Below are 12,517 nucleotides of genomic sequence, written 5' to 3' on the forward strand. Positions count from 1 at the left end.
AACATGAAATGACAAACTCGCGTACATACTGCTCGTTAATAACGAAATCGTTGTTGCTACACTCATTTACAGTGGCGCGGGATGTGGGTAGGACATGTACTACGCACAAAAATACCCAGCTAGGACAGTCAAAGAATTGTCCTACCCACGATTCAACAAAAAAACAAGGTCAGTAGAAAGCTTGAAAAACAAATTTAACTTTTTATCACCATTATCATTATGATTCGATCAAATTCCTTCTGATAGTTTGTGGCATGCAGTTTCGGCACGATGAAACATTTTTCAAGCATCTTCAGTTTCTTCTGAAAACTTTTGCGATTAGCCGGATCACTTTGGTGCAAAGAAAAAAAACACGAAATTCACATAATCTTGCTGTTCATCCATTTGTTATCTAGAAATAGATGAGAAAATTATAATAAGCAAACTGGTTGTAAAGGAATGCAGTTTGATTTATTTATTTTTTATTGTTTTTAATACAATTGATTTGGAGAGGATATTGATATATTTTTATATATGTAATAACCACTGAACTGGTAGTACATTTATTATTAGAAACTTGGTATTTATTTTAATGTGAGTCTCTAAAAAGCCTCTATTTTAAATGGAAGACCTCAAAAGTATCTTTTTGAATGGTCTTCAAAGTCTCTTTTTTCCTTATTCTGCTTGCATTGAATCGTTATGCAAAATTGCATAGGGTAAAAAGAAAGCTTAAAATAATATAACGGGTTCAAATTCTATAAGAATTTCGTCTCGAATTCTCCGAGGAAAATATTATTATAGTGATTTTATTTGGAATACTTTCAGGGTCTTACACAGGGATTTGAAGTAATCTCTGTAGTAATGCTTTGAAGAATTTCTCCAGAAATTGCTCCAGGAAATCTTTTATAATACCTAAGCTACTACCTCCAGGAATTTCCTCAGCTATTCAACGCGATTCTCCAGTTGTTACTCTGGGAGATTTTCCTCAAAGATTTCTTCAGAATTTCTTCCCAGGAAATCCACAAACGTTTATTCCAGAGTGTTTGAAAAAATAGCTTAAGATTTTCTTCGAGAAACCTTGTTAGAATTCCTCCACCTGTTCATGTGGATTCCTTCGAGAATTCATTCACGTTTCCTCTAAGAAATTCAAAATGTTCGAAGTTCGAACAAATTTATTTTTAAAGAATTTGTTCTGGATTTATCCAAATATTACTTCTACAGTTCAATCAATTTGATATTTCTTGAAAAAACCCAGGCAATCTTCGAAAGTTCAATTAAAATTTTCACACCAGTTTATGCTGCAGCAATGTTTTTCGAGAAATCTCTTTAGACAATTCTGAGGAATTTTATCCCGAGATTCGATTGATTTTTTTTTTCGATTATAAAACTACAAGATGAACTTTAACACTTCACTTTTTTGCAAAAAATAAAATACTAAAATCTTTAGTAAGGCGAGCAACTACCTTTAAACTCTGTAGCGGGCCCCCCGGCTTGGTCACTGGTTTTTTTTCGGAATATTGATCACTCTGTTTTCTTCTCACAATTTTATTTATTTCTAAAAAGTCGTCACAATTCACTAGCTTTCCACCCTTAGAATCGTTCTTAAGGAATCGATGGAGACACTTTCACTTTTCCCTCGATTCTGATCGCGTATGTGGGTGGTTCCACCAATTTCCCGAAATATACTTTATCCACCTATCCTATCCACCTTATATCACTACCAAACACTCTCGACCCGAATTGGCCCGTTCGTCAATTTGGCAGAAAACGCCCACTGAACTTTGAACGAAAATGTCGAAAACGAACGGCACACCTCGTCCGAACTGGGGGACCGTCAGAACTGCGGACGTCGTACACTTTCTTCACACCGAGACTCTTCCATCTTGGCGGGTCGGTTTTTAAAGGGTTGATTCCACCCCCTGGCGAGGAACTCACTCTCTTAATTGGTAGAACTTGTCGTCTTGTTCTAACGATCCGTGAGCGATGAGCGTAACAAAATCCGCATGTGAGTCACCGTTCTTCGCGGTTTGTGGTGTGGCTGAAATGAAAAACTTAAGCAAAACAATACGATTACCCGCCGCCTATAGGGCTAAGCAAACCAGAAAGCTGCGTAAGTAAAAAAGTTCTCGCGCACGTTTGTTTGCTTTACTCCATAGCGGTAAAATTATGTCACTTTAAATTTGGCACTGTCGGCCAAGGTAAAACAAACAAAACCAAATTGACTTCTGGTTTTGCAGTTACGCAACAAACCACTGCAACGAGGAAGCATCCGTTACTTTGCTTCGTCAGGCTATGTGCAAGAAAACCATCATTTCCCGGATACGTAGAAAGTACCGTATCATGATGCTAGGCTGGTACAATGTGTTGCTTATCTTGACAGATAGGCCTATTTCGTCTGCGACTTACAGACTTCTTCAGTGTCGAGTGCTCGACTTTTCGATTATCTTAGCAAATTATCTAGAAAATCTTCTGAAAATTTCCATTTTTCCTGGAGTTATTTCAGAGAACCTTGTTCATTAAGGGTTACTTTAAAACATACCCAAGTTTTATCAGAGGTAACTCCTGGATTTTCCTTAAAAATACCTTACGGATTCATTAAAAAAAAAAAAAAAAATACTTGGCATTTCCATGGAGACATTCCTTTAAAAACCATGACTGACTTGAGAATATCTTAGAAGCAATTTTTAGAGCACTTGCTGATGCTATCTTTAGAGAAATCCCTACAAATTTCTGAAGAAGTTATTGATTAAATTTTCGAAGACATTTTGACCGGGAAGCTTGGAGAATGTCCCAGGGAGATCGATAGGTGTATAAAATCTGGTAGGACTTTCATGATATGTCTCAAATAATTTTTGGAGGAATTCAGATGATTTCTAATTCAATTCCATTTTCCAAAGTAATTCCATTTCTGTGGAAATTTCTTTGGAAAATTCAGGTAGGATTCTTGGGGTTCCCTAAACAAAACTCTTGGAGAAATTCTCTAAAAAAATCGTGGAGAAATTCCTTGGAAAATAATCACTAACCAAACCCATTTGGAAATTTCAGGAGTAATCATCTGAACAAACACAAACAGTAATACTTGTTGTAATGTCACGAGGAATTCTCAAAAAAGTCCTAGATCTTAGAGAAATGTTTGATCTGATGCTATGAAGAATCAAACTCTTATATCCTGGCTCCTATTAACTATCGTTTTGTTTTCTTTGTTCCTGTTTGGTCTCTTTTCGGCGGCCTTTGCTCATTTAGGGTTTTTTTTTTCTGGCAAGAGGTCTTCAATTTAATATTTGGCGAGCACTCAGTAGACACGAGCCCGGTAAAGAAAAAAAAGCTTTCTTAATCTTGGGGTAACGACTGACGTGAAAATAAGAGGGTTAGAACCAAGAGGGTGTCAGAGACAAAAATCTAATTTAAAGAAAATCTACTTTAAAATCTTTTCAGCTTTTTTTCATTTTACACAAATTGTATGGGATTCAAAAAAAAAACAAATCAGTCTTCTAATAAATATGTTTTTTTTTCTGTTGAGCGAAAAAATCACCTGAAAATATCGTTTGATCGCTTGAAAACAGTAGAACCGGTTAAGGTATCGACCGTAAAACTAATATTTAATTTGTTTACCGGAATATCGGTCTGTTATGCTCAAAGTAATAGGGTGCAAGGAGAAGAAAGCAATGGAAACTAAATGGATAGGTACCGTAATGGAACGGCGAGAGAAATTTGATTAGATGTTGAAGAGGGCATAGCTGGCATAGGCTCATTTATAATCTCAGTGTGACTGTTATGCGGTTATAATTACCAATGTGACAAAACAACTTGGTATTTTTTTCGAATTTTCTAAAACATTCTCACAGATTTCAGTAAGTTGATCGTAAGTATTTATCATTTGATGACTCTCCATGGTATTAACTCCAATTTGTCAAAAATGTCGAATGTGACTGTTATGCAGTTATGGGCAGTATACGACACCAACAATTCTCACCTCACGCCAGTCATAGAATGAACCCAAGTATTAATCGAAACGTCCTTCCTTCTGGCTAGCGTCCCCTATGGAAACGCCTTGGCGTGTTGTTCGTATAACACTGTCAAGACAGCCAATGCCGATATGCCGATAAACAAATTAAGTAGAATTTACTCAACTCAAAACCGACCAAAATGTCACTTACACCCCGTTCGCTTTTGGACCCCTCAATTTCCAGTCCAGAGTTAAAATTCTTCTTAGCAAATACGAACAAAATATTTGCTAAAGCTTGTCCTACCCATGATGTCACAATCGATGTTTGTTGATTCCACTTTTGGTGAACTACGTAAATATTCAACAAAAATATTATTTACCATTGGGTTTGTGTTTTACTTTACTGCACTGTTAAAAATAATGAAGATTACACGTCATGTAAACTTCATTTATACGATGTAAACATGACGTCATGTGAATTTAAGTCTTAAATCATGTAAAAATGTGTTATATGTCATGTAATCACACATGATCCTGCTGGATTACCTGACAAATAATTGAAGTTTACATGGCATATCATGTAAATACTCAGACAACCAGAAATCGCATAAAAGTTTACGGAATAACTCGTTTATTCGTACAAATTACATTAAATCCGCAAATCACGGTGGATAAAATCGTCAGATTTATGAGTTTCCTCGCATAAAGCGCTTTTATTCTGAGTTCATTTGTACATTTTGTTTCGTCCCATACACTCGTACAAAGTAAGTCGAATCAATCCGTAGCAGCTGTCAAATCAACATTTGTTATCATAAGTTAACTCGCATAAGATCACAGGTTAGTTCGGAAGAATATTTATACACTCGCATTGTATGTTATTATTCATCACATAATATATGCACGTATATCGCCTCCACTTTTGTACGTAGAAGGCCGTTTCGCGACATCTTATAAGTGAAATTTTGCACAAAGCCTCCAGGTGATTTCGTTATACGTACATTTTGGTTGTCTTTGTATCCATGCTTCAATTATGTGCATTATATGTCTCAGAATTTTACACGGTTCGTTAGAGCCGTATGGCATTATAAATAATCCACGAACCGAACATCCTATAGCAATAGTGCCCCCAAGTTTGGAGCTTGGTTTATCATGCACTGTTATCCCCCCGATATGCTCAAAGTTGTAGCAGTAGATGATAAACAGATTCTCATGATGTATTGCTGATCATGATAGTTACAGAGAGCGATTAATGAGAGATACTCTCAATTTTCTCAGAATTCAACCTCTGTTACTAAGCCATTTCCAGGGAGTTTATGAGTTTGTTCTTTTCATTTCTTTCGCATTGATCTAGCTATGCTTGATGGCGGATTACGAGCCGTTGGTCTTCCTGAAGCGGCCCTTCAGCCTGATCGGCCACGTGGCCTTCAACGAAACTCGAACCCCGAAACGGTGCCCGGACTTGCCGCGGATAACGTTCAACATCTCGTACCATCTGCCGAAGTACGTGCAAGACGTGTACAACATAATGGACACCGGGGATGTGAACTGCCCGAAGGAGATTCTCCGACTGACCCCACCACCCTTCTCCGGAAATTGTAGCGCCGAGACGTTTGCTCCGCTGACAACGGTTTCCGGTTTGGATGCGAGTTTCAAATTTGAAAAGGTGGGTCAACCGTCTTTCAGTCACGTTTTGTAGTTCAACCTAATAACGAATTTCAATTGAAATTCCAGCTCCCATCGTGGATCGTGGAGTTGCTGCATCGGTTGGACCACCTGGCCTCGGCAGTAGTGCCACGGCGCGTCCAAACGCTGAACATCACCGACCATCTGAATGTGAACGTTAAAACTACTCGGTTCAGCAGTGATACCGACATTACCATCAATGGGGGCACCATCTGGATTCCGACACGGTACAACTACAACGAGAAGCTGCACCATCCCAGGAAGAGCAGTATCGATTATGGTTTTACAAGTAAGTGAATTTGGGGCACACCCTACAGAGCTTCAATGATAAGGTTTATAATTATTTTTGGACATTCATGCTAGATTTTGAATAATTTCTACACGCAGGGTGGCCACCGAATTTCCATTTTCAAATTCCAGCTTTTTTCCCGGTCTAATTTACAAAATTTTCCCGGTTTTCAATTGTGTTCATAGGAGGGTTCCTATTCTTGATATCTTAAACAGGGGCGAATTGATCACTATTTTACAACTTTTTTTATATTATCCTTATAAATTGAGTTATTGTCATCCTGTTTTTCAGCAAAATCAATACTTCGTTGGTGTACGTAATTGACTTTTCATAAAGTTAGCATGAATAAAGCATAAAATTGAAAATGACAGTTTGCGAAAATGATCCCCAAGTAACCACTAGCCCGCTAATTCGCCTTTTTGGCCTTATAGGTCTATTATACGGCTAACATAGGGCATGTCAGCTGTATAATAGCACTATATTGGCACCCAAGGCGAATTAGAGTGCTTATTGGTTACTTGGGTCACCATGTAACGAAACAGGTTGAGGAATGGAAAAATTCAATATCTTTACAAATTGGATCCACTAAATTAGAAGATGACGTCAATATTCTTACAGATCCAATTTATTGCAAATTCAAATTTTGGAAATCAGCATAATACGCCTAATTGTAGAAAATGTTCTTCCAAATAAGAAGGTTTTATAAGAATAAACGGTTTTACGATTGAAAAACAATGCATGTAATGATGTATGATTTCAAAAATGAGCTCAATAGTTCACACATGAGCTTACAAATTATTTCAAACAATCAAAGTTTGCATTTTGGCTTAGCTCCAGTGGATTGTTTAGTATTGACTTTTCCATCAGTATTGCTTACGCCTTCAAAAACTTTGAATATTTGTATGCAAAACTAAACTAAATAAAAATGAAATATTTTATGATAACCATTACAACACATCTCAACTGTTTTATTTTATTCGTATTCAAATAGCTAACGTATGACATATAAGAAGCTATTTAAACTAAAGAATAGTTTTCAAGGATGTCCGGATTTATTGTGGTACAAATATTCATTAATTAAAGAAAACTTTCATTCCAATATATTTGAGTGCTAAAACTTTCTGTGAAAATTTACCATAAGGACACCATTCGCCGCTCATTTAAGGTGAAACAGTTTGGAATCAACTTCTGAGATTGCACTAAAACTTCAAGAGCACAAATCTCGCGAAGGAAGCATCCAACAACAGTACACATTTTATTTTGGTTTTGTGCACTAGCAGAAAGCTTAAAATAAGAATATCAGAAACGTTTGCTAACTACTTCGCCAGTTTAGTGCCTTTGAAATCGTGAGTAGGGGTACAAGTCGGCCATTGTGGCGGCCATCTTTGGATTCTGAGATGTTTCACCTTAACAGCATTTCAACATGTTAAATTATGACAAAAATCGGTTGATATGTATGACAATGATAGGTTCAGGCCATTCACCGCTCATCTTAAGGATGAGGCCCTATATAAAGCACTAGGGTATCCGTCCTATTATGAAGGACTTAAGCACGGTGTTAAAATTAAAATCGTATTGCAGTGTCCAAAATCTAAATATTATGGTATTTTGCAATATTAAGTGTTAAAACTATCCTTTATCTGGAGTATAGTGAAGTAAAAAAGTAATTTTTGGAATCATACATACATTTTTTTGACATAAATCTGAAGCTCTTCCTCTGTCCTATTATTGCGGTATTTTGTCCTATTATTGCGGTAGTGCTGTCCTATTATGGCGGTATACCAAAAATCATAGATTTTATTACATTCAATATACATTCAATACCACACAATGTTCGAGCATTGAAATTATGCTTCCTCCATATTAATGACACTGCACGGTACTGTCAGTTTGTGTGACTTTGGACCTATCTATGAGGAAAACTAATTCATTACTTTATGTCACGATTCGAAAACAAATCAACAGAATCGAATGATTTTCTGCCGGTTTCGTCTCCTCTTTCGTCGTAGGTGGACTATGTTGAAGTGAATAGACAAGGTTCTTCCATCTGAGACCACTAGTCGCTATATAAGAAATGAATTTGTTGACTTAAGTATAACCTACAATTTTGATGCTTTTAAAAATATTTCCCACTAGCACCACAATTTTAAAGGATTGCTTCCTTTTGATCATCTTATACCTTAGTTGTTCAACGTATTTTTGGCATGTGTTCCGATTTTCAGTCAGTTTACGTGATTTTTTGGTAAAACATTGTGTTTATTTGCTGAATATTTGTAAATAAGAGGAACTACAGGGTAAAAATAAACATAAACCTTTTGTTTGACCTAAAAAATGTATGAATAACTCAAAATAATGTCCCTAGTTAGTATCCCAATAATATAATTAATGTTTCCAGCAATTACAATTAAAAATTACAATTGAAATATCGAATTTTTGAAAGAGATTTACAGATACCGCAATAATAGGCATAAAGCTATTTTCATTGTCCTATTATTGCGGTATATGCTTTTTCTCAAAAATATAGAACTTTTATTCAAAATTCAATATCTATCATGTATCTACATCCATACTGAACTGATATACCCGCTACATATAATTGTTTTGGTTCTAAACTTAAAAATTTAAGCTTATGAAAACCCGCCCGTAGATATAGAGACTGGTTAAAAATAAAGGCTTTTCTTGATGCATCATTTAAAACTGTTCTTCCAACGATCAAAATCGTTTAATTTTTAAAGCATTCATCTGGTACAGCTTGGGAATACTATAAGCTATCATCATCATCAATAATATCCATAGAAAATAGAGTGTTCGATTAATAATGAGGGTTTAATTCTTATACCGCAATAATAGGGAATACCGCAATAATGGGAAAATTACCCTAGTTGAAATCATATAGTTTCATTAGCTGGTTGTTATCATCAGTGGCGCGGGAAGTGGGTAGGACATGTACTACGCACAAAAATACCTGGGTAGGACAGCCTATGGATTGTCCTACCCACGATTCAACAAAAAAAAACAAGATCAGTAGAAAGTTTGAGAAATAAATTAAGGTGATTATAAAACGATTATAAAACTTTGAATTTTCAAGTGCACAAGACGAGAGTATCCGACAACAGTTCGCTTTGAAAACCAATCAACTTGCTTGCTTGCTGGTGGTGACCAATGGGATAGATTTTTAACGCGGAGCGCTGTATGGTTCTTAAGTCTTGTGCTCTTGAAAATTTGAGGTGTGGCTTCGTTCTATAATCACCTTAAAATATTTATCATCTGTTCAATATATCAACATCGTACTTATTCTGATTGAAAATGGAAGACATTATATGGATTTTAATTGTTTTCTCATATTTAGTGAAGCATGACATGGCTTGTGCATGACCCCCAAAAAGTGCAGGCTCGTGTGAAGAACGTTTGAGAATATCTATAGTGAAAATCATGGGAAACTAACTGTAGGAATTGTTACAAGAAATTTCTTTGACTATTAGAAAAATTGAAGAAGCAATCCTCTCCGGCATTTCTGAAACAATCAATAGATGGTTTCCCAAAAAAAAATCTACGCCCAACCCTGTATATGTCCTGGGACAAACTTCCATCAGCATTCCTGGAAGTAATTCTTGAGAAGTTTCTGGAATATCCATAGAGAATTTTCAAAATACTCTTGAAGAATATTTGGAAGAAGTACTGAATTAAACTAAGACCAGTCGCAGTGATGGTGTTAGCGATTTCCAAATGGGCTATCACTCTTGATAAAGTCTATTAAAGCAATGCAACACAAATTAACAGAACTTTTGCTGTCCTCATGCAAAATTGTACAGGCTCCAGTGACTTTAACACGTTCAACATGCTCTTCAAAAATTTCGTTCCATATTACCCGAGGAAAATCTTCAGGAATTGTCATAGTGATTTTATTTAAAATATAAGGTCTTTCAGAGGAGTCCAATCCTTTTTTTTTTAGATTTCTCTACCAATTCTTCCAGAAATACTTCCAGCGATTTTTCAAAGGATGCTTGGGAAAATTTCAGAAATTGTTCTAGGAAATCCATGAGAACTCCAAAGCTACTTTTTCCAGTAATTTATTCAGGTATTATTTTGATTTTTTCCCCAAACTATCCTAAAATTTCCTACTGATATATTTTCACTATTCCTTCAACCTAATTTTCCAGTTGTTAATCTAAGAGATCTTCCGTAGATTTCTACATAATTTCATCCGAGGAAATCCACAAAGGTTGGTTTTAAAGTTAAAAAAAAATAGTTCATGTTTCCTTCAATTATTGATCCACATTTCCTCCCAGAAATCCAAAACTCTTTGTGGAGTTCTTCAAACAATTTTTTTTCTAGGAATTTCTCCAGCATTTCATTCAAGTATCACTCCTGCAGCTTTTCCAAAAAAATCTTCAAAACATAAAAGAAAATCCCAAGCAATCTTCAAAAATTTATTTAAGTTTTTACATCAGGTAATATTACAGATTTTTTTCCCAATAATTCCTGCACAAATTCTACTAAAACTTCGTTATAACTCCAGTATTTCCTACAGAGATCCTTGCTGAATGAAGATGGCTTTAAAACATACACAGGTTTTATCAGAGGTTACTTTAAGATTTTCTTTAGAAATTCTCTACGGATTCATATTTCTGAACAAATTTCTTGGCATTTTCCTGGAGACATTCCTGGAAAAATTCCTTTAAAATAAAGTTTTAATACTTACTTTACTGCCCATACTCGCAAAACAGTCCCATATTATATGGGATTTCATATATAAATGGGACTGTTATGCGAGTATGGGCAGTTTAGAAAATCTTAGTGTAGAAGACATCTCTAAAGCAATTGCAGACGGCATCTTGGTTAGATCAAATCATAAGAAATCCCTTGAAATTTCTGGATGTGTTTCTGGGGAAGTTAAATTTTGAATGAATTTTAGAAGATGTTTTGCCCAGGAATCTTCGAATGTCTCAGAGAAAACGATGTATGAATCACTAGATAGAATCTTGGCGGGGTTAAAAACTTTCTTAAAAAAAACTTAAAGAATTTAATTTCAGGAGAAATTTCTTTTCTGTGGTACTCCTTGGGAAAATCCAGGTTGAATTCTAAAGGCATCCTAAACGAAATTCCTTGAGAAATAGTTGCTAAATGTTCGCCTTTATAAATTTCCGGAGTAATATCTGAACACACCTGAAATAATTCTGATCTTAGATAAGATCATAAAAAAACACATACACAACACGAGCAGTAATACTTGTAGTAATGTAACGAGGAGTTCTTAAGAAAATAGTGTTAGATCTTAAATAAATATGTGCTCTGATGGTATGGAGAATCAAACTCTTATCTGATGGCTCCTATAAGGTTTCGTTTTGTTTTCTTGATTCCTGTTCGGTCTTATTTTTTGGCCTCTATTTGATTCCTTTTAGGTCTATTTTTTCAGACAGAAGGTCTATAATTTTCTATTTTTAAGGTCCTCAACCTAACCATGTCACTATGGGCCAGGGACGCAATCTGGCGGGACAAAATTAATAACTCGGTAACGAAGCGTTTCCGGTATTTGGTGTCTTCGGCAAAGTTTTGTTGCCTGAAAATTTGAACATGCGTTTTTTTTTTGCGCTTTTGGAGATATGAAGGTTCAAAAATTGCTCTATTTTCAAGTTTTTCATGATTTCTTAAGTTTTATGCATCCTATTATTAAATTTTTTCCACCAAAGCTTGCGTTTGTTATATATTTATCAGCAAAAAATATTGTGTGACATGGTTCTTAGGAAAAATGTCAAATTCGGTGAAAAAAATCGTTTTTTTACTAATTTTCTCTAATTTTGCCAATAACTCGAAAACAGTAGGCTGTGGAATTTTGACGTCTTGGAGAGAGTTGTTTATTTTATCAAACACGCTAAGTCTCTAGAACGTCACAGTAAAAAGTTAGATTGTGGCGCCACCTATGCGGACGATTTACGAACTATCCGTTTATGTCAGTAGATGGTCCTCGTTGTTACAAAAAACTTTGCCCAAGACACCAAATACCGGAAACGCTTCGTTACCGAGTTATTAATTATGTCCCGCCAGATTGCGTTCCTGACCCAAGGTGCCATGTAAAGACGAAATACTTTCTTCGTCTTAAAGTAATAACTGACACTATTTGCGTCTAAACACCTAAATATAGTTATTTTCAATTTCCAGCCTAAGATTCCATAGGGTTAACATTTTTCTTTGTTTCACTGTGCACAAAATATTTGTTAAAGTTTGTCCTACCCATGGCTCAGAACGTGGACGCGCCTCTGGTTATCATTGTACTGTAATACGACAACATATCAAAATTATATGAATTTTACTCTAATAGAACTTACTCACATTTTGATATGCTACTACATGGATATTGCGTAAATTCGTTAAGTTCTTTTTCAAATAATTCAATGAGCGGAGAATGGCGTCCTTAAAGTATTAAACTTTGATTCAGAACTTTGAGCTAAAAAATTTAAATATAAGTTAAAAAAATGTGAAATAAATATTTCGAATCATTGCTAATCACTGAGAAAAGGAAAATATTTTTAATAAGTATTAAAAATAGCGAAGAGAAAAATAAATCGGGGGATTCGCATAAATTCATGTGTGGACGTTTCGCATACGGACGTTTGGCATAA

At 35.5% G+C, this 12,517-nt stretch overlaps 1 protein-coding gene across 1 annotated transcript in view; it reads left to right on the forward strand.

The window, feature by feature from the left end:
- Window positions 1-12,517, forward strand: part of LOC5567373 (vitellogenin-3) — a 39,979-nt gene that overhangs the window by 26,300 nt on the left and 1,162 nt on the right. Inside the window, exons 8-9 of the mRNA XM_021848802.1 lie at window positions 5,277-5,588; window positions 5,657-5,897. Coding sequence (XP_021704494.1) covers window positions 5,277-5,588; window positions 5,657-5,897 — 553 coding nt within the window. The remainder of the gene's footprint in view (window positions 1-5,276; window positions 5,589-5,656; window positions 5,898-12,517) is intronic.

The sequence above is a fragment of the Aedes aegypti genome, chromosome 3, assembly GCF_002204515.2.
Source record: "Aedes aegypti strain LVP_AGWG chromosome 3, AaegL5.0 Primary Assembly, whole genome shotgun sequence".
Taxonomy (NCBI): domain Eukaryota; kingdom Metazoa; phylum Arthropoda; class Insecta; order Diptera; family Culicidae; genus Aedes; species Aedes aegypti.